The sequence below is a fragment of the Lactuca serriola genome, chromosome 2 (genome assembly GCF_051521515.1).
Source record: "Lactuca serriola cultivar US96UC23 chromosome 2, Lser_US96UC23_V15, whole genome shotgun sequence".
Taxonomy (NCBI): Eukaryota; Viridiplantae; Streptophyta; class Magnoliopsida; order Asterales; family Asteraceae; genus Lactuca; species Lactuca serriola.
Genome location: NC_136409.1, coordinates 204,308,417 through 204,330,929, shown reverse-complemented (window position 1 = coordinate 204,330,929; position 22,513 = coordinate 204,308,417). Strand labels below are relative to the sequence as shown.

The 22,513-nt window shown below is 39.8% G+C and overlaps 1 protein-coding gene across 2 annotated transcripts; it reads left to right on the top strand.

Annotated features, from left to right (window-relative positions):
• Positions 1-18,550: 18,550 nt before the first annotated feature.
• Positions 18,551-19,923, top strand: LOC145088215 (acyl-CoA-binding domain protein). 2 transcript variants are annotated; one of them, XM_079026464.1, is made up of 4 exons: positions 18,551-18,927; positions 19,171-19,279; positions 19,403-19,468; positions 19,545-19,923. In XM_079026464.1, the coding sequence occupies exons 1-4, from the start codon at positions 18,803-18,805 to the stop codon at positions 19,629-19,631; spliced, it is 387 nt and encodes a 128-aa protein (XP_078882590.1). In that variant the 5' UTR covers positions 18,551-18,802; the 3' UTR covers positions 19,632-19,923. The 2 variants fall into 2 exon arrangements, with proteins under 2 accessions (XP_078882590.1, XP_078882589.1); XM_079026463.1 differs by having other exon boundaries at positions 18,554-18,927; positions 19,168-19,279.
• Positions 19,924-22,513: the final 2,590 nt, after the last annotated feature.

The window sequence follows — 22,513 nt, the reverse complement described above, 5'->3', positions numbered from 1 at the left end:
TAATTGTTGAAATGGCTAGAGAAGCTCATAACAATTTCCTTAGTCAAAGTCACTAATTCCAAATAGCATGTAATTAGTGAAAGTCAACTAGCATTAAGAACCAAAAAGTCACCAAATCCAAGAGGGGTCAAATGTTTTCACCACCATGTTGGAGGAAATGTTTTTATGATTGTGTGAAGCAAAAACAACACAAAGATCATTTGTTGCTTGCTAATTTGAGGATCCTTTACTTAATCAAGAAATTAGCCAACTAATCACCACAAACACATTTAAACTCATGAGCTAAAACATACAAGTAGTGATAAGATGTTAAAACACAAAAAAATTCCATAAAGATTTAAGAACATGTTCATGGATTCTTCAACATTCAACAAAAGTTCAAAGGATTAACCAAAAGTCAACCAAGATTAGTTTAGCCAAGCATGGCTAAACTCAAAGAAACAAAGTTAGAGAAAATTGTACCAAACATTAAGCAAGAATCAAGAGGTAAAAATATGATGTTCTTCAAGTGTTCTTGGCCTTCAAAAGTCTTCAAAACTCCAGAGAGAATCTCCAAAAATCGGATGTCCAAGAGTCTCCAAAAGATGGGCACCAACCTTCCTCAAATAGCCTTCCAAATGGATTTCCGAAATTACCCCTACAGAGCCTTACGCGACCCGCGTGCTGCTGCGCGGGTGGGTTGCGCGGGTGGTGCCTGACATGGGCTTCTTTGAGATTTTGGGCCTCCAAAGCATATCCCACTAGCCCAGATCGAATCCAATCACCTCCTAGCCCATTTTCTTCAAGTTTTTCTTCATTTTAAGCCCAATTTGACCTCTCCAAATCCTCCAAAGCTCGTGCACTCGCCCGATTAACAATCTACGCACGCTTGAATAAACTCCCGCATCTTACAAATTTAAAGTTTATTTCTCTCCAAGCCTTCAAATAATCATCAAGCTCGCTCCATGCATCATCTCTACAATCACCAAGCCTAACATCCTTTTTGTCTACCAAATCCCATCGCTTTCCATACATCCCGAACACTCCCGCTCCGCTAGACCCGAAAACCTGCAATCATGCTCACAAGATTCGAAAGTACCCGAAATAGTCATAAAATAACAAAAAGGAAAATATGCATGGAAATTATCTAAATTATGAATGAAATATGCTAAAATAAACTATAAAAAGAAGTAAAAAAAACAAACTATCAGCGGCAGCCACCACCTCACGGTGGTGGCGGTGGCTATCCTCGATTTTCCAGCTATGCATAACACACACATACTTCATGCTATATTTCATTGTAAAATACACACCCACACACCGATGTATGCCCACTGCCACCCACACACAGTGGCCAAAGGTGGCAGAAAACAAATGACAGCACCCACCATGATAGCATCCGAACCACACACACCCATATATCTTGCTCAAAAAAGAATCCAACCACCCACCTGGTGGCTAAATGCGACGACAGCGATCTGAGAAGGCGGCACCAGCAATGGCTAACGGCGGCGAACGAAGGCGGCGAAGTCACGCCAGGAGCAAGGGCATTTGAGGCGCCGGCGACCACCATGAACGAATACGAATGGGGACAAAACAGAAGGATAAGAAGAAGGGTAGAGGTGCGGCAGCAACGGTCATCGACCTCTCTCCCTCGCCGGTAGCAAAACGGAGATAGCAGCGCTTCGACCGGTGGTTCCCGACTCCGACGACAACTGTAACGCCCAGTTCCTGGTACGTATTTGTTTTGGTTAAAGGTTCTTTTTTTGGAAGAGCTACTCAGCGAGTTGTAGCCCTAACTCACCGAGTAGATGTCGAGATGGGTGCGGGCTTTAAGTGATTTACTCGGCGAGTCCACGCCTGGACTCGGCGAGTAGGCCAATCAGGAGGAGACCCAAATCCTTAGGGTTTGCACCCTATTTAAATGTCCTTATAGCCCCATCTCAGCCTCTATCATCCTCAGAGCGTTCCTTGTCGAAACCTTAGCCTCCATTTGTAAGTTTGAGTGATTTGTTGCCTTGTGAAGGATTTTTGGGGCACATTGGAGCTTAGAAGGAGAAAATAAGAGTTTGAAGAGTGCAAGAGAGGGAGTAGATCCGAAATTTACTTTGGGGGAAGCTTCCATTCAGGTAGTAAAGTCTCTACCTTAATCTTTAGTTCATTAGATCCCATTTTGTCCCAATTTGGTTGTTTTCAAGCCCTAAAACACCAAACTCCATGTGTTTGTGCTTAATAATCCGAAAGGACTTCAGATCTAGACTTTATGGACGTGTTAGAAGCATAAAGTTGTGGTTGAAGTGATTGAGGACCCCCTTGGAGTGCATGACCTCTTAAAGAGCTTGGAATTGCATTTTTGAGCTTATAGGGCCATGCATGCACGTAAAGTTTGCAACTTTACGTGTTAAGCATGCCCTAGGATCATAGATCTGTGGTTTTGAGGAGTTGCATGTCTCAGATTTGGCTCATATGGGAAATGGGTCAAGGGACTCGGTGAGTCCCAGGGTGGAACTCGGCGAGTTCTATGAATATGGCCTTAGACTCGGCGAGTTGGATGAACAACTCGGCGAGTCCTATGAAGATTTCCTGGTACTCGACGAGTTGTTCTTCAAACTCGGCGAGTTGTATGAACTGGATTGTATACGAAGGGTTTAAGTGTCAGAAGTCCAACCCTTCGTGTTTGCACGTTGGATTAACAATCTAACGTGTTCCGATAGTCCCAGAAACCCCAGATCCTCATGAAGGATGTTCGGATAAGGATCTGGACGCAAGTGGGAAGTCTGCTCGCATGGACTCGGTGAGTTGTTCATGGAATCGGCGAGTTGTTCATAGACTCGGCGAGTTCTTCATGGACTCGGCGAGTCGGATCGCGAGCGGGTCCCATCGTCCCGAGTAGTGAGTTAAGGACGATTCAGTGAGTGGGAAGAAGGGGCTTGTAGAGTGGGACCGAGTTAATGGAGAAGGACTCGGCGAGTCGGTGCCATGACTCGGCAAGTCCGGTCAACTGGAAGTTGACCTGGACAAAGGAGTTGACCTGGGTCAAAGGGAGGGTCAGTCATCTGACCTAAGGGTGTGAACGAGAGGCTAACCTATGTTTATGATTTATAGCGGGAAGATTTCTGATTCAGCAGTCAGGCGCTTAGCAAGCAGTGAGGGAACTCACTAAGCTTCGTGCTTACAGTTTCAGTTTTGGTTTCAGGTACCTCTTCTTCGAAGGGGAAGTAGCCGGCGCGGTAGCGGTACATCACACACATGCTTTGCTTTCTACATCATGAGATCCTCCTGGGAAATTGTTCTCTGACACTTTAATGTTTTATAAAAATGTTTCTAGACATGCAATACCTTTTGTGAAATGATATCACCGTTGAACCTTTTATTTCTAATGTTTTGCCGCGTACTTGTTTTAAAAATGAAAATTTTGACTCGTATTTTTGGGATGTTACAAGTTGGTATCAGAGCCCTGGTTTGAGCGATTCGGACTCACCTTTGGGGGTGTCTGAACTCAAATCGAGGGAGTAAAAGATTTTTCAAAAAGAGATGTTTTCTAAGAATTAAGAAAAGGGTTTGAGAAAGAACAAAGTGTGTGATGTGCGCAACCGGCCGAGCTCAAGTAAGTATTCCCCAAAGTACCCATACAAGCTTATGTTGTGTTTATCAGTTTCAGTAGAACAACATGCTAGAATAGGACTAAGGATCTAGTAGTGATGCCTTATGTGCCTGCTTTATGTGCTTCAGTGTATGAAAAATTGCATGCTAGAATTGAGTAGATAGCAGTAGGATAGCCTGTTAGGGGTTATGCCTGATAGTATGAGTTTAACATTATATGCTAGTTCAGTTCTCTCTACGGGAGCAGAGTTGCTTGATATTGTTTCCTTAGTGCGAATGCTGCTTGCTTTGTGCTTTGTGGGACTCTGAGTGATGGGATTTAGCCATTAGGTGAATACGTCACGTCACATGTGATCAGGGTTGGATAATCTTAGAGTGCTGGATTTGGCTCTATTGCGCAACTCTTGTTTGAGTCTAACCGTTGTAGGGACGAGTCTGATACTCGAAGGATTATCCGAGCCTCACCCCATGTGATGGTATTTAGGTAATGGTTAATTGGCATTACTAGGAGGCCTTCAGCAGCTGAGGACCTGGTATGGTGGAGCCTGAGATTTCCTAGGGCAAGCGTAGGATGAGTATAGCGGTGATCAGCAGTAGTGGAAGGAATTTGGTGGAGTCGCGGCAATCCTTGAAAAAGGTACAAATAGATGTGGAAGGTAGTATGGGTCCGTACTACTGAAAGAAGAGGATCCGTACCCGAACCAAGGAAGGCCAAGATAAGACCAGGGAACTTGTAAGTAGTCGTGATCCCTCAAGAAGTATCAGTATCACTAATGATTGTTATTATGTAGTACAAAATGGTGGTACTACGATTGGGGCCGATAGATGGCGGTTCAGGAGAGGGGTCAGGTTCGGGATCAGGTTCCGAGCCAGTGGATGAGGGACTACGCGAGTTCATCGCGTCAGAGATCACCAGGGGTATCCTTGAGTCGACCCCCATTATCTTCGGGTCGATCAAGGAGGGGATCATCGAGTTGATGGAAGATCCCCTTCGGGTATTCAGGAGCGACATGGCATCTGGCCAGTCGGGACCTCGCACACTGTCCTTTAAGGACTTTCGGGGCAGTGGTGCGCCAGACTTTCATGGGGTGAAAGACCCCATTATCGCCAGACGATGGATTGCAGACATCGAGTATGCACAGTTGACTAGCTTCTGCCCCGAGGGGTCGAAGGTGAGGTATGCAGCAGGGTGTTTACGAGACCGAGCTCGAGACTGGTGGGAGTTAGTGGGTGACTCGTTGGGAGCCTCAGCGATCGAGGCTATGACCTGGTCGGACTTTGTGACCAGATTCAAGGCAGAGTTTGCGCCGGCTGCGAGCTTCAGCAGTTGGCCAGGGAGTTTTTGGACATGAGGCAGACGTCGGAGACTGTGGCGGAGATCACCGCCAAGTTCCGAGAGAGGGCATTGTTGGTGCCCCAATATGCGGGTGATGAGGACATGAGGAGGACCCGCTATCATGACATGCTCCGAGCTGATATACGGGAGCACGTTAGTTTTTCAGCTTTGCCCCACCTTGGACTCTATGATTGCCAGGGCGAGGGAGAGGGAGATAGATTTGGAGCACATCCGAAAATGGAAGGCAGAAGATGGACAGTCAGGAGGGGCTTCGGGGAAGAAGCCCAAGGGATCAGATTTGGGGCCGAAAGGCCAACAGGGACGGGGCCGCTGTAGGAAATGTGGCAAGACACACGAGGGGGCGTGCAGGTTGGGGTCATCAGGCTGCTATAAGTGTGGCAAGTATGGACACTATAGCAGGGATTGCACTGCTCCGACAGCAGTTATTCAGACGTCTGAGTTGTTGTGTTTCCACTGCAACCAGAGGGGCCACAAGAAGGCCAATTGCCCCCAGTTGACGGTTGCAGCGCCAGTGAAGGCGCCAGCTCCAGCGACCCTGCGGATCACAGATGGCCGGCAGGGCAAGGTAGAGGCTCCAGTGGTGAGGAGCCGGACATTTCAGCTGACCGCCGAGGAGGCACGCGTAGCACCCGATGTGGTGACGGGTATGATTCTTTCCCTCTCATTTATTTATATGATGTTATGATATTGATATGTGCTCGGTATATGTATATATATGTGCTAGGATCGTTCCATGTGAACGGTATCCCAGTCCAGGTGTTGTTCGACTCGGGTGCTACCCGATCGTTTGTTTCCCTTGCACTTAGCAAGAAGTTCACTGAGTCTTCGGGCATGTTGGATTGCCCTTTGGAGGTGGAGATTGCCGACGATCGATCAGTGCGAGCGTCATCAGTGCTCAGAGATTGTGTTCTGAGGTTATTCGAGGAGCGCTATTTGGTGGATCTGGTTCCCATTCTGTTGCGTGGGAACAAAGTGATTATAGGCATGGATTGGTTGAGCCCTAATGGGGCAGTGATAGATTGCGCGCAGCAACTAGTGCGAGTCAGGACCCCAGGTGGGGGAGAGTTAGTGATTCATGGCGAGAGGCCGCAGTATGGACCCACAGTATGTTCAGCAGCGAGGGCTAGACGCTACCTTCAGCAGGGATGCGCCGGATATGTCGCGTACGTGATGGATACCCGGGAGGCGGGTAAGGTGACAGTGAGCGAGGTTCCGGTGGTGCGAGATTTCGCAGATGTTTTCCCATAGAAGCTTCCTGAGATACCTCCGGAGCGACAGGTGGAGTTCAGGATTGACCTCGTTCCTGGTGCGGCTCCGATAGCCAAGGCACCATATCGGTTGGCTCCTCCTGAGATGCAGGAGTTGTCTACGCAGCTGCAGGAGCTGCTAGACAAGGGATTCATTAGACCGAGCAGTTCACCCTGGGGAGCCCCGATCCTGTTTGTGAAGAAGAAGGATGGGTCGCACCGGATGTGTATAGATTACCGGGAGCTGAATAAGGTAACGGTGAAGAACCGTTACCCACTCCCGAGGATTGATGATCTCTTTGATCAGTTGCAGGGAGCATCTTGGTTCTCCAAGATCGATTTGCGTTCAGGCTATCATCAGATGAGGGTTAGGCAGGAGGATATACAGAAGACCGCGTTTCGGACGCGTTATGGCTATTATGAGTTCATGGTGATGCCGTTTGGGCTCACCAATGCTCCTGCCGCGTTCATGGACCTCATGAACCGCGTGTGCAGGCCGATGCTGGATCGGTCTGTGATAGTTTTCATTGACGACAACTTGGTTTATTCCAAGACACAGGAGGAGCACGAGGAGCATCTGAGAGAGGTTTTGGAGACCCTGAGGAGGGAGAGCTTGTACGCCAAGTTCTCTAAATGTGAGTTTTGGTTGCATGAGGTGCAGTTCCTTGGACACCTCGTCAACTAGAACGGGATTTCAGTAGACCCGGCCAAGGTGGAGGTTGTGATGAGGTGGGAGGTTCCGAAGTCTCCATCCGAGATTCGGAGTTTCCTAGGATTGGCAGGCTACTATCGTAGATTCATTCAGGATTTCTCTAAGATAGTCGTACCCCTGACACGGCTGACGAAGAAGGTCGTAGTCTTTCGGTGGGGACCCGAGCAGCAGGTTGCCTTTGAGACGCTGAGACAGAGATTGTGCGAGACGCCAATCTTAGCCCTGCCAGAGGGCGTAGAGGATTTTGTGGTTTACTGCGACGCGTCCATTTCAGGGTTGGGCACGGTACTGATGCAGAGCGGACATGTCATTGCCTACGCTTCTAGGCAGCTCAAGCCTGATGAGGCGAACTATCCGACACATGATTTGGAGTTGGGGGCGGTTGTTTTCGTCCTCAAGATTTGGCTACATTACCTCTATGGAGTTTGGTGTATCATATACACGGACCATAAGAGTTTTGAGGTACCTTATGGATTAGCCGAATCTGAACATGAGGCAGCGTCGATGGTTAAACGTGGTGAAGGATTATGATTGCGAGATCCTTTACCATCCGGGGAAGGCCAATGTGGTGGCCGACGCGCTTAGCCGCAAGGTAGCGCTACTTAGGGATATCTGTCTGAGGATGACAGTGGTAACTCCACTGTTAGAGCAGATTCGGGAGGCTCAGCGGGAGGCTATTAAGGAGGAACATCGGAAGAGCGAGCGTGTAGTGGGTTAGGTTTCCTCCTTCGATTATGATAGTCGAGGACTATTGGCATTACACCGTAGGGTGTGGGTGCCGTATCACGGGGGCGTGCGCCAGATCTTGATGGAGGAGGCGCACAAATCCCGATTCTCTATTCATCCTGGGGAGACGAAGATTTATAGGGATCTTCGTCTAGATTATTGGTGGCCCTGCATGAAGTGGGATGTGGCTTGGTACGTTGAGCGGTGCTTGACCTGCAGGAAGGTCAAGGCCGAACATCAGAGACCGCATGGCAAGATGCAGCCGTTGGACATCCCGTTGTGGAAATGGGAAGATATCACGATGGATTTTATCACAAAGCTTCCCAGGACTGCGCGTGGAGTAGATTCGATTTGAGTCATCGTGGATCGATTGACCAAGAGCGCCCGTTTTATTCCAATGCAGGAAAGCATATCAGCCGAGAAATTGGCCGACATCTATATCAGGGAAATCGTGGCGCGGCACGGGGTGCCAGTATCGGTTATCTCGGACAAGGATGTGCGTTTTACTTCCAGGTTTTGGAAGAGATTTCATGACGAGTTGGGCACTCGTTTGCATTTTAGCACCGTCTTTCACCCGTAGACAGATGGTCAGAGCGAGCGGACCATCCAGACTCTGGAGGATATGTTGCGAGCGTGCGTGCTAGACTTCGGTGGTAGTTGGGATACCTATCTTCCCTTGGTTGAGTTTTCGTATAACAACAGCTACCGTGCGAGTATTGACTGCCCTCCTTTCGAGATGCTCTACGGGAGAAAGTGCAGGACCCCGATTTGTTGGGGCGAGGCCGGTCAGCGCGTCATCGGGAGCACCGAAGTGGTGCTCAAGACGACAGAGTTGATCTAGCAGGTTCGTAGCAGGCTGCAGACTGCGCAAAGTCGGCAGAAGAGTTACGCCGACAGAAGGCGTTCAGACTTGGAGTTTCAGGTGGGTGACATGGTCCTCCTGAAGGTATCACCCTGGAAGGGTGTCATTAGGTTCCGAAAGAGGGGCAAGTTGGGCCCCAGGTTCATTGGTCGTTTTAGGGTTTTGGCCCGGGTGGGTCGTGCCGCCTATAGGCTGGATCTTCCAGCAGAGCTTAGCCAGATCCACAACACTTTTCATGTTTCTCAGTTGAGAAAGTGTTTGGTGGACGAGTCGGCAGTTGTACCCTTGGAGGATATTCAGGTTGATAGCAACCTGAGTTATATCGAGAGACCAGTTGCGATCTTAGATCGAAAGACGAAGACCTTGAGGAACAAGGTGGTTCAATTGTTGAAGGTGCAGTGGCAGCACCAGAGGGGTTCAGAGTGGACATGGGAGGCGGAGGAGGAGATGAGGGAGCACTACCCAGAGTTGTTTCTGGAGTTAGTAGACTTCGAGGACGAAGTCTAAGATAAGTGGGGGAGATTTGTAATGCCCCGTTCCTGGTACGTATTTGTTTTGATTAAAGGTTCTTTTTTAGGAAGAGCTACTCGGCGAGTTGTAGCCCTAACTCGCCGAGTAGATGTCGAGATGGGTGCGGGCTTTAAGTGATCTACTCGGCGAGTCCACGCCTGGACTCGACGAGTAGGCTAATCAGGAGGAGACCCAAATCCTTAGGGTTTGCACCCTATTTAAATGTCCTTATAGCCCCATCTCAGCCTCTATCTTCCTCAGAGCGTTCCTTGTCGAAACCCTAGCCTCCATTTGTAAGTTTGAGTGATTTGTTGCCTTGTGAAGGATTTTTGGGGCACATTGGAGCTTAGAAGGAGAAAAGAAGAGTTTGAAGAGTGCAAGAGAGGGAGTAGATCCGAAATCTACTTTGGGGGAAGCTTCCATTCAGGTAGTAAAGTCTCTACCGTAATCTTTAGTTCATTAGATCCCATTTTGTCCCAATTTGGTGGTTTTCAAGCCTAAAACACCAAACTCCATGTGTTTGTGCTTAATAATCCGAAAGGACTTCAGATCTAGACTTTATGGACGTGTTAGAAGCATAAAGTTGCTGTGGTTGAAGTGATTGAGGACCCCCTTGGAGTGCATGACCTCTTAAAGAGCTTGGAATTGCATTTTTGAGCTTATAGGGCCATGCATGCACGTAAAGTTTGCAACTTTACATGTTAAGCATGCCCTAGGATCATATATCTGTGGTTTTGAGGAGTTGCATGTCTCAGATTTGGCTCATATGGAAAATGGGTCAAGGGACTCGGCGAGTCCCAGGGTGGAACTCGGTGAGTTCTATGAATATGGCCTTAGACTCGGCGAGTTGGATGAACAACTCGTCGAGTACCAGGCAAGATTGCCTGGTACTCGACGAGTTGTTCTTCAAACTCGGCGAGTTGTATGAACTGGATTGTGTACGAAGGGTTTAAGTGTCAGAAGTCCAACCCTTCGTGTTTGCACGTTAGATTAGCAATCTAACGTGTTCCGATAGTCCCAGAAACCCTAGATCCTCATGAAGGATGTTCGGATAAGGATCTAGACACGAGTGGGAAGTTTGCTCGCATGGACTCGACGAGTTGTTCATGGACTCGGCGAGTTGTTCATAGACTCGGCGAGTTGTTCATGGACTCGGCGAGTCGGATCGCGAGCCGGTCCCATCGTCCCGAGTAGTGAGTTAAGGACGATTCAATGAGTGGGAAGAAAGGGCTTGTAGAGTGGGACCGGGTTAGTGGAGAAGGACTCGGCGAGTCGGTGCCATGACTCGGCAAGTCCAGTCAACTGGAAGTTGACCTAGACTAAGGAGTTGACCTGGGTCGAAGGGAGGGTCAGTCATCTGACCTAAGGGTGTAAATGAGAGGCTAACCTATGTTTATGATTTATAGCCGGAAGATTTCTGATTCATCAGTCAGGCGCTTAGCAAGCAGACTTCCGCAGTTACTTTCGAGGTGAGTTACCTTCCAGTAGCGGTGGGTCTACGACCACAATGCCAGCCCACCAGTAGGAGTTGTATGTAGATGATTGTCTCTGTGATATTCATCTAGGGATTACTACTACTTGTGTTATGTTTATGTGCTAGTATGATATGATGCTATGTGCTAGTGACAGTAGGGGGATATAGTCCCCAAGATATCCGGTCGATAGGGCCGAAGGGGTAGTCATACCCAGTCCTGCTAGATAGATTCTGATATTGAGATACCTGTTATGTGGTAGTAGTAGAAGGGAGAAGTAGTCCCCAGTATCCGGTCGAGAGGACCGAAGGGGAGGCCAGCACCCAGATATGCTAGGCAGTATCCGGTCGAGAGGACCGAAGGGGAGGCCAGCACCCAGGTATGCTAGGCAACATCCGGTCGAGAGGACCGACGAGGTAGGTTGGGCACCCAGATATGCCTGGCAATATATGTATGTTATGTGGTTATATGGTATGTGGTACAGTGGGGGAACTCACTAAGCTTCGTGCTTACAGTTTCAGTTTTGGTTTCATGTACCTCTTCTTCGAAGGGGAAGGAGTCGACGCGGTAGCGGTACATCACACACATGCTTTGCTTTCCGCATCATGAGATCCTCCTGGGAAATTGTACTCTGACACTTTAATGTTTTATAAAAATGTTTCTAGACATGCAATACCTTTTGTGAAATGATATCACCGTTGAACCTTTTATTTCTAATGTTTTGCCGCGTACTTGTTTTAAAAATGAAATTTTTGACTCGTATTTTTGGGATGTTACAACAATGGCGGTTGGACACGAGGTTGGTGGCTGGAAGATCACCCGACGGCTGCTCCTTAGGTTTAGGGTTTCAGCGTATAGCGGGTTTATATATCCCGCATCATCCAAACTCCCCCCCCCCCCCCATGTTTACACAAACAGTCCCTCTATCCCCATTTTCTTACAAAACAGACCCAATATTTACCTTTTTAACCCCTGATTCCATAAATCTTCACAATATAAATCCGGAATTTACCTTTTATTCCTTGCTTCCATAATTCCTTTCATATTGAGTCCTAAATGTTACCAAGCAGCCCCTGCCTTCAATATTACTTACAATTTAAGTCCAAAATTTACACTTTAATCCCTACCTTCTAAAATTATGACAGTTAACTCCTCGAGACCATCACCTTGCTATATAATTATTTATTTAAGGGCTTCAATTCGTTCATTAATTTATTTATTTATTTAATAAATAAACGGGGCTTTACAGTATGAAAGATGATAAACTAATGATGAGAAGAGAGAAACAAACAATAAAAATAAATTATATATGAAGGCATTTGTTACGCATGCAAACTATTGAATACAATCGAAACCAATTTACTTGTAATTTAAGATGATAATATACTTGAAGATGATCAGAGAACAAGAAACGATCATCACGATAACAGTAAATTAAATAAAAATAAATTTTAGATGAGTGACAACCTATATCGCCAAAGGCAGTGCACAAACGTATAATGAACAAAGATTTCGATCAATTAGCCTCCGGAGATGATGATTACAGAAAATGTAAACCCTATTTCTAATCAGTAAACTTACCCTAATATGCAGCGTAATCTTGTGTAGGTTGGAGGGAAAGGAATTGCGAAATATTTTGAAGCTCCGCTAATGAAAAATTCAAATTGTGTTAATTACTGCTAAATATTTAGTAATTCAAATTTATTAAAGTGGTTTCAGATTAATGGATAGGGTATATACATCTAGCTAACGTTAAGAAAGAACATAGACTAATGAGGTGTTCATAGTATAATTTTAATTTAAGATTATAAACGAGGATTAAACATTAATAAACTATACATCTTTATGCTATAATGTTTAAACCAAAATTAATATATAAAAGACGTATGGGTCATGTCAATATATATGGTAGTTGCTTATGGTGTCATGGTATCACCCATGGATGACATATGGGTCATTGGTCAACATGGTAATTGCTTATGGTGTCAATGGATGACATACGGGTCATTGGTCAACATGGTAGTTGCTTATGGTGTCAATGGATGATATACGGGTCATTGGTCAACATGGTAGTTTCTTATGGTGTCCATGGATGACATATGGGTCATTGGTCAACATGTTAGTTGCTTATTGTATGATGGTATCACCCATGGATGACATACGGGTCATTGGTCAACATAGTAGTTGATTATGGTGTCCATGGATGACATATGGGTCATTGGTCAACATGGTAGTTGCTTATGGTGTAATGGTATCACCCATGGATGACATACGGGTCATTGGTCAACATGGTAGTTGCTTATGGTGCCCATGGATGACATATGGGTCATTGGTCAACATGGTAATTGCTTATGGTGTCCATGGTATCACCCATAGATGACATACGGGTCATTGGTCAACATATATCATTTGTGCCGGTTATGTATTAAAATAGAAATTGATTTTTCTTTTAATTATGACTTTTGACGAAACTACCCTTACTAATTAAATATGAGTCATTGTATGTATTAGGACAATTTGGTCATTTTATAATGGAACATCTTCTAGGCGCCATAATGTTTTCCAACGAAACACGTTGTTTCAGTTCTTCACTCTTAATTCATTCACTTGCAAACAACCCCCATTTCAAAATTCTGACAGCCAAAAAACCCTAAAATCATTTTCGCAGAATCGTTATCTTAGTGAAGGTTTATTATTATGGAAACCATACTTCTTCGAAGATGCAATCAAGAAATCAAAGGAAATCGCTAATAGACATGCCATTGGAAGTGATGGAGAAAATAATAGTCTACTTGGGAAAACTTTCAGCAGTCGAGGCTTTCAGGATGAAGAGTGTGTAAGTTTTGTCTTCGATCATTCTATTTCACAAGTGTATTTGAGTTGTCTTTACATTTTGGGGTGAATGTTGTGTTTCGTTTGCAGTTGCAGATTCTTTAACGAGGTAGGAAAAACGGATGAAGTATATAAACATATGGAGGTAGATAGATTACAATTTCGCGGTTGGTCTGACCAGAAACATACAGTTGTCAACAAATTCATAGAGATGAGAAACCCAAATATTTTGTTCAGTAAGGGATTAGTACGTTGTGATATATATATGCATAGTATTAATTAATTTGTTTCTTGTTTTGCATTACTTTAACTATAATTTATGTGTTTAATGTTTTTTTTCTAGATGAAGTTATTTTTTTAGAAGCAGATCATGAAGGGAAAACGATGCTTGAAGAAGCATCTGCATTGAGACATTTGGATTCAACAGTTGTCTTGGGAATGATGGTGATAGCTGAAGGGAGACATAGGAAGCAGGAAGCTTTGGACATGTTCAACAATGCTTACCGCAGAGTAAAAGGTAAGTGTAATCTTAGAGCAACTTGTTCTAAGGTTCATTTCAACTTAAATAGGGAGGGGATGAAACATGTACACTTCCATGGCTACCATAGAACTTGTGCAATGCATAAGTCTGTAATTAGTGTGTCAGATAGTTTTGTAAATGGATACAAATGGGTATTTAGGTGTGAAATTTGTTTGTGGGATGCTTTTTTTTGTTAGGTTTTCTAGGGAGTTTGGTATAATTTATGAGTAGTTTGTTGATATGTACTTTAATATTATGACAGTTAATGCTATGTACATTCTTTTGGTTTAATATACGAATATATAGTAATTTACTTGATAAGTAATTACTTGATGTTGTTACTTGATTAGTAAATAAGTTGTGTTGTTAATAAAGGGCTAAAAGAGTAAAAGTTTGGAATGATGTTTTAATGATGTATGAATAATGTTTGAATAATGTGTTTTGGACTTTCAATATTAGTGTTTATATTGTATTGTGATTATAGTTGTATGTAGCAAATGTGTGTTCTTTCATAGTATTAAATACATATAAAATACAATTGTAAAGGCATAAACATACATGTATTTTATTTTGGATTTGGTAATTTGGTTTAATATCAACTAGTGGAGAACCCATGCTTTGCATGGGGTAAAATTGTAAAGGCATAAACATAAGGACTAAAAGTGGAAACAAAGAAAAAATATTGTGGCTAAAATCAAAGTAAAAGAAAGTTACTATAAACTTCCACAAGCATGAAGAAAAGGGACAAGAAACCTAGATCTTAGTGCATGAAACATAAAGCTTGGATCTTGAACACTTACAAAAGTTTAAAATATGCAAAAGAGAATGATGAAGAGGTTCCTTTGCTGGATCAACACACTAGAACACCTTCTTCTTCTTCAAGCTACTAAAAGTACCAAAATGAGCCAAGAATCACCAATAGGGATTGGGTTAGGATTTCTGAGGTTTGAAGTTGATGGAGGCTGTAAAATGAACCCTAAATCCGAGATTAGGGATTTAAATACAAAGAAAACCCTAAAAGATCATGGGATAGGGCTACAACCCTTGCCACGTTGTGACCATACTCATGTCACGTTGTGCAATTCTTCTGGATACGCATTCTTAATTTGGCTTGTCACGTCGGGACACATGATTTTCCCAAAAATCATGTCTTTGATACCTTTATTCTCTACACTGATCCAATATAGAGAAACAAATGTTAATAATCTAGAAAAACAAAAACATAAAACATAAGACATATATGAAGATAAAAAGTAGAAGAGGGAGGGCAGCATAGATTAAGAACTGGATGCATCGGCGGTAACGACTGGACCTGTAGGCGGCTACGGTAAAGGTGGTGAGGGAAACGATGATAAGATCTTGAGATGACGGCGGTGACAACGAATTTAGCGGTTCGAACTAGATGCAACAACGAAAGAGAACTGATGTATGGTGAAGTCGGCGCTAAAGGACGTCGAAGAAGGCAGCAACAAAGGCTATGATGACTATTTATAAGAGAGAAGTTTTCTTTAGAAGGAGAAAGAGGATAAGGATATTGGAGAAGGGGGGGATTTTTACAGAGAAGACACCTCCGGTGATTATTAGAGAAAGTTGTCGGAGGTGGAGGGCGTTAGCTACTAGTTGTGGTCAACAGTAGGAATTTAACCTAGCGATTTGATATCATGTAAGATAATAGATTTTTTGATTTATAGTGATGGTTAAACCTCATATAAATAAGGATACAAGAATGGCCAAACCTAAATCCTAAGGAGCTTGGGTAGAAACCTAATCACTAGCATGAACATGTATTTTGGTGTTATGCATAATAGTAGATAAACAAGGTCCCTTGAGGCTATAATTTCTTATAAACATATATGATGATAATCAGATATGAAAGTTAAGGGGGAGGCCAAGGGTATCGAATTAAATAGGTAACAAAAAGGAAAAAGAATCACATAAGGGAAACAATGTCATACTACATAAAACCAAGGACCAATATTGGAAAAAATAATAATATTAGAGACGATTTTAGGAAGATTTGAACATTTGAATGAAGCATGTGATCTTACATAAAGCACATGGACCATACTTCTAATTTAAGCCTTTTTCATCAAATTACAATGCTTATTTTCGTTAATCTATCATGTATATACATATATTCACTCTAAAGATGACAAAGTTAGGGGGGAAGGCCAAGGGTATCGAATTAAATAAATAACAAAAAGGAAAATAGAATCACATAAGGGAAACAATGTCATTCTACATAAAACCAATGACGATTTTAGAGACGATTTTAGGAAGATTTCAACACAAAAATTAATATTAGAGACGATTTAGGAAGATTTCAACATTTGAATGAAGCTTGTGATCTTAGATAAAGCACATGGACCATACTTCTAATTTAATACTTTTTTTTTCCATCAAATTACAATGCTAATGTTCCATTAATCTTTCATGTATATACATACATTCACAGTATCAAAAGATGACACTCAAGAGTGTTGTCATCTCGACACTGTATCATATCTAGAAAATACTCATCATTTTATATCATCATAACACTTTTATTTTTTAATTATTTAAAAACAAAACTTTATAAAATAAATATTACATTCATAAAATTAAATAAAAATTCCATTGAATAAAAAAAACAAATAAAAATTGCATTGAAAAAAAAAAAACAAATTAAAATACTCACGAGTATTGTTCTGATAAGTTTTCTTATGCTTAAATATTCTCTCATCGTTGTTTAGTTATCTTGTTGTATGATATCTGAACTTTTTTTGTTGTTGCATATTTAATGGACATGAGTTTTTAATTTGTTCCTGTGTTCAACTATTGATTTTATATATTTATATCTCTGAAAACCAATAGAAAAAACGTTTTGTCTTATAATTAGAGTATGCTATTGTTTTATCATCCACATACTTCACGGATCATCAACTTTGGTTAGATAGATAGGGTGCAAAGGATTGGACACGTGATTCCACGTGATCAAGAATACATGTGTTCTCGTCTTTTCAGAACAAACATGATGATCAATTCATGTGTGAATGCAAAATACATAAATCGGGTATGCCTAGTTGCCTACATGAAGCTTGTGACACATATATTAATACTTAAATAATCATATGTTTTTGTAACCACTTTTAATTATTAAATTTAAATGAGAACATTTTTGTCATGTTATGATTATGGTTTGTTTTTGTAATTTTATAAAAATTCGTAATCGCAATTACTCAATGAACAAAAACAATTATGTTATAGTTGATTACTTGTTTTTTAATTTCATTGATTTCAAATTACATAATGTATTTGAAAACACAATTCCAAACATCTCTATAATAAGTTTTATACGAACTTTTTTTTATAACAGACGCTATATATAGATATTTATATATAAAATACATATTTATGGTTTTTATAATGTTTTCCGAAAGAAAAGGAAATAAAACGAGTCTATAGGAGACCTTCACGTCATCATGTGTCAGAGGAGTGCGGAAATTTCGATTAGGTCGTTTGTTTGCCAAACATTTGATGAACCTAGATTTGCGTGCACCATGTGAGTTACTTTTAAGATAAGAGCAAAGCAATAAAAAATATATTTTATTGGGATACTGTTTTAAGAAAAGAAAGTTAAGATTTGTATTCAATAAAAAGTAAAAGAAAGGGTACATGGCTACATGCGTTTAATGAGATGATATAATTAAAAATTGCAAGTATCAGTTAATATGTCAAATAGTTTGTTTGGTTTTAAATAAATTATATCACTTTTTTAAGTATTTATCATCTAAATGCAAACGGATCTATTTATCTTAACATCATTTTGACCATAACATTTGATTTTTAGGAGAAAAGATAACAATACCCTTTTCGTTTTAGGATTTTTTACAAGTTGGACAAAATTTAAAAAAACTCCTCCTATCTACTAATTTCGCAATGGTCACCAAAATTGCCTTTAGCTATGCGAATCAAATTAAACAAAGTTTTGGGTTTTTTTTTTACCAACAAAACAATTATACTGCAAAATTTACTGTTTACTATGAAATTTCATATATCATATTGCAAATTTGTATCCGTACTATGAAATTATTCATAATTTAACACAAATCATGATTTTTCGTCAAAAAAACAATTTTTGCAGTGGTTTTCTTGTGGTAGGGATATACAAAAACCATTTTCACATTAAACTAAAAATTTATTAGTCTAAAACGAGTTGAGAGAAATTCTTACAAAAAGAATTCAGGTAAAAATGAAAAAAGTCTTAATATTAGACGGCCCATTGTGCAGTACCGAAGCCCATTCTCGCAGAGCCTGTTACGAAATTCCTGGTAATTGAAGAATAAAATCTTAAAGTTTAGCTAATTTCTCTTTTTCAAAAAAAAACACTTAGAAAAGATGGAAATGTCTTCTTCTCTTGATTTTAACCATTAGTCTATACGTTTGAGTGAATCATTTTTTTTTTTTTTTTGTTATAATACAGTTATGTACCCTAGAAGAAGTATTAACAATTTGAAGTAAACAAATTCAAAACATAGAAGTCGGCCCATTTAAGCAGGCCTAGGTATGGGCAACCCAGATAATAGCTGTTGCCCAAACACATTTGCCATTTAAATAAATAAATAATTATTTTCGTTTTAAAAAATAGTTTAGAAATAATTTAGATTTGTCCTTAAAAAAAATTATTTTCTTAAAACCCCTCTATAGTAAGAAATAGTTAATTACCATAAATAAGAATAAGATGAAAAGTGGCTACGAAGGAGAAAACATAATTGTCTAAAAATAGAGAAAGGGTTTTCTGGTGGAATGTCGGCTTCTAGTTCTACTATCCTTACACGGCTGCTCCGCCGTGATGTTAATGTTATCATCCTCTTCCTGTGGCCTTTCGCCGTCATCGCACTAATTTTAGCATGATCACCATTACTATTACCAAATTCTGTTAGCGCTTGTTTAAAGCTGTGATTCAACTTTAATCCACAAACAAAAAGTAAAAGAAGATCGTGATGATGATGATGAGAGGGCCGTTATTGATCGGCGTAGTAATCGTTATGGTTCTTGGACTCGCGGTCTATATGAAGCTTTGGACCATTGATTACCAAATTTCCTCCAATGAAACCGAATTAATAAGGTATATAACGCAGATTTCATTGATTTTCTTCGAAAATTTAACCGACGAACAACGGATCTCTGTAATAATTATGTTTGATTGTTCAATAGTTTTGAAATTATGAATGGAGATTGAGAGAGAATCTTATGGAGCTGTAAGATTAGGAAATTAGGGTTTAGAATGAATCGATATTTCATAATGTACATCAGCGGAAGTACAACATTGACTTGACATAGCGTAATCGTTATTGATTTATTGCAGAAGGCAGTTTGATCTTGCAAACAGGGAAGCAATGGATGAATCTGCAGAGTGGAGACTCAAATTCGATGTTGCAGAAGAACGAGCAAATAAGTGTACCAAGGAGCTAAAAAGAGTATGTACATTTGCAATCACAATTCACATGTTCATGAAAACATCGATTATACAATCTTTTGAAATACTGCTAGATTTAAGTGTGATCCTTGAACCTAATTAGTAATTGGGTTCTTGTTTGCAGGTTAAGGAGAGTCTTGGAGATAAGAGTGGTGCCAGCATAAGCAAAAGACTAGAGATGTTACAGAAGGTATACTATAGTTTTTTTTTTTTGTATCTGTTAAACTTTATAAGAGAGGGGAGTGATATTATAAACTTGTTATCAGGAAAATATAAACTTGTTGGAAAGAGTTGAGACATTAAAACAAGAGCTTGAAGCTGAGAAGATGAAGTGCAGTATGCAGAGGGTGTAAGTGTCTCTGAAGTCTTGAATGAATCTATGATTTTGACCAAAGATGGTGGAGTTTGACTTCAATCTTACACTGTTGTTTTGAGACTGTAGTCTGTAGATGTATTGTTGTATCCAGGTAAAGGGTTAAATACAGAAACTTTCATTACATCGGCATGAAGTTATTCAAAAGATCATCATATTTAATTCTTTAGCAAAAAACCATTGCATTTTAAAGGTTGTTCACAAAAATGAATATTTGTATTTGTCACAATTTTTGCAATTTACCAAAAGATGACCTCTCTGACTTTGATAAAGTTTTGGTGATGTTACTTCTGTATGTAGAAAAAGTTCTGATTTTAGAGTCTGAAATGCTTCGTTTTAAAGTAACATCATTATTGTTTACTTGTTTGTTATAGTGCAAAATGTGTATAGATAATGGTTCCTCCATAGTGTATTGTATTTTGTTGGGGTTTTATGTCTTTTAGTGTAGTGTATTTCTTTATATATAAATGAAAATGAAAGTATTCGATTTTCTCTATGTATTTATGTTGTATTGTGTATTTTTTTTTTTAAAACAAAAGTATGATGTTCGAAAAAAGATAACGAAAACGTAAAATCTGATAGCATAAATATTAAATTTGATAAAACATAGATTTTGTTACAAGCTGCAACACATATTCCATAGATTTAAAAACCTAGATGATCAGGTACATCATCGAAATTATTTGAAGTAATGAAAAATGACACTCTTCGTCTTCACATAATAACTTCATTTGTTGGTATTGGAGGTCACAACTAATTTTCCATTCTTTAGACTTTTTAGATGGCCTAGCGGACATCTTTTTTTTTTTCTTTGAAAAGAGAGAAGTGAATGAGTATGTTTAGATTTTGTATGATCGTTTTATGGTTTTAACATGTTCACATAGTAGTTTGAGGAGTTGGGTGAGAATTCATAAAAAACCAAGTTAGGTGGGAGAGTTGAGTGCATTCATAAATGTTATAGTTTGGTGGATTTATAGTAGCAGTGTAAGGTGGGAGAGTTGGACTGAATTCATAATAACAGTGTTATGTTGAAGAAGTGTATTTCGTTAGAAATAAATGAAAATGAAGGTATTTTTTCGGTATTTATTTGTGTTATATTATGATTTTGTAAAAGATGCAGACGGATTACATACACACAAATTGCAAATGGTTTCCATTGTGTTAGTTCATTAATGTGGGGTTTGACATGTACAAGTAATATCATGTAGATTTCAAAGATGTCAACATCTCATTGCAAAAGATATTAGGACTCACTTCATATAATGCTAAAAATAGTTATTTGTTGATGTGTTTACATTAACCTCCATCATGACAATATTGAGAACATAGAACCTCAATGAATGTTGTAATTGTACACTTCGTTCATCTATCGATAATGTCTAGATGTCATCAACAATATTAGAAGCTATCATATAACACACACTAGGAAAGCATATTCTTGCCAATTTATCATGCCCAGTATTGCCAATTCATTCACGTTGACTCAGAAAATGCACGTTGAAGCCTAGTTAAACTCCCTTTGAAGTTAAAAGTTCAATACGTTTTGTATGTACCTAAAAACAAAATGTCCGATGTTTGATTTTTTCTGATTATATATATATATATATATATATATATATATATATATATATATATATATATATATATATATATATATATATATATATATATATATATCAAGGTTCTAAATAACCTAAATAACGTAATGCATGACTTGACAACAATGTCAAGACTCAAGCTTTTCTGAGGTTTGGTGAGCTACGTCGTTTGTAAGGCGTGACATAAAACGATAATTTTGTATATAATTAATATTTTTATATGTATTTTCAACTATTATTCATTTTTATATGCATATATGAGTTAAAACGACATTTTTGTAAATCTTGATGACATGTACAAGCCATGGAGCCACGATTCGTTACGAAGCTATGACAAACTTTTTAAAACTATGACATATATATATATATATATATATATATATATATATATATATATATATATATATATATATAAATATGGTTTGTGAGGATGATTCACTGTTTATTTGGTCTTTCTATTTCTAATTCTAAATTAAACCAAACCATGTTATATCTTAAAACAACAATTTTTCTGGATTATATTCTGAAAAAAACCATTTATGTTTTAGTCATAGAAGATTTTCATATTTATACTTTTTTTATCAATTAATTTTTATTTAATAGTTTTCACGTATAATTTTAAAGTTAAATTATTAGTATTTTATACATTACGATTTGGTCACTTACTATATTTTAAAGTTACATTTTGACCCCTTACAAGAATTTTTAATACTCCTTTTTTATTAATTTTTTTAGATTACACTTTAAAGTCTTATTTTTGCAGGCCTCTTCCGTACATAATTGTTTGTATCTAAATTGTATCTTGATATTTTTGTGCTCCACTTTATATAGTTTAATCATCTCCTTGGTATATATGATGTATATATGATGTCGAACTGGGTTTTTCAACATGAGGCTTTTGCAACTCGCACTAATGGTCCAGATCCTAGTTCATCATTTATTTTCAACAACCAAGTCTATAATAAAATTGCTCATACCATATATTATGACTATTTCCCCACCTTTACAAGGCATTCTTTAGCCTCATAAATTAGGACCACGATTCCACATTTCTGTTAGGATTCAATACATGGGTCTTGATATATAATCGTCGATCGGGTTATGTTGCAAGAAGTTTAGGGTTTGTTTTCTTTTTTACCAATTATGACCACTATGAATAAAATGTCTAAATAGGTAATGATCTACTCGAGATAAAAAGCTCTATATAGTATATATAAGTGAATTTTTTTTTTCTAAACTGAATATCATGTCAGAATAGATTAAA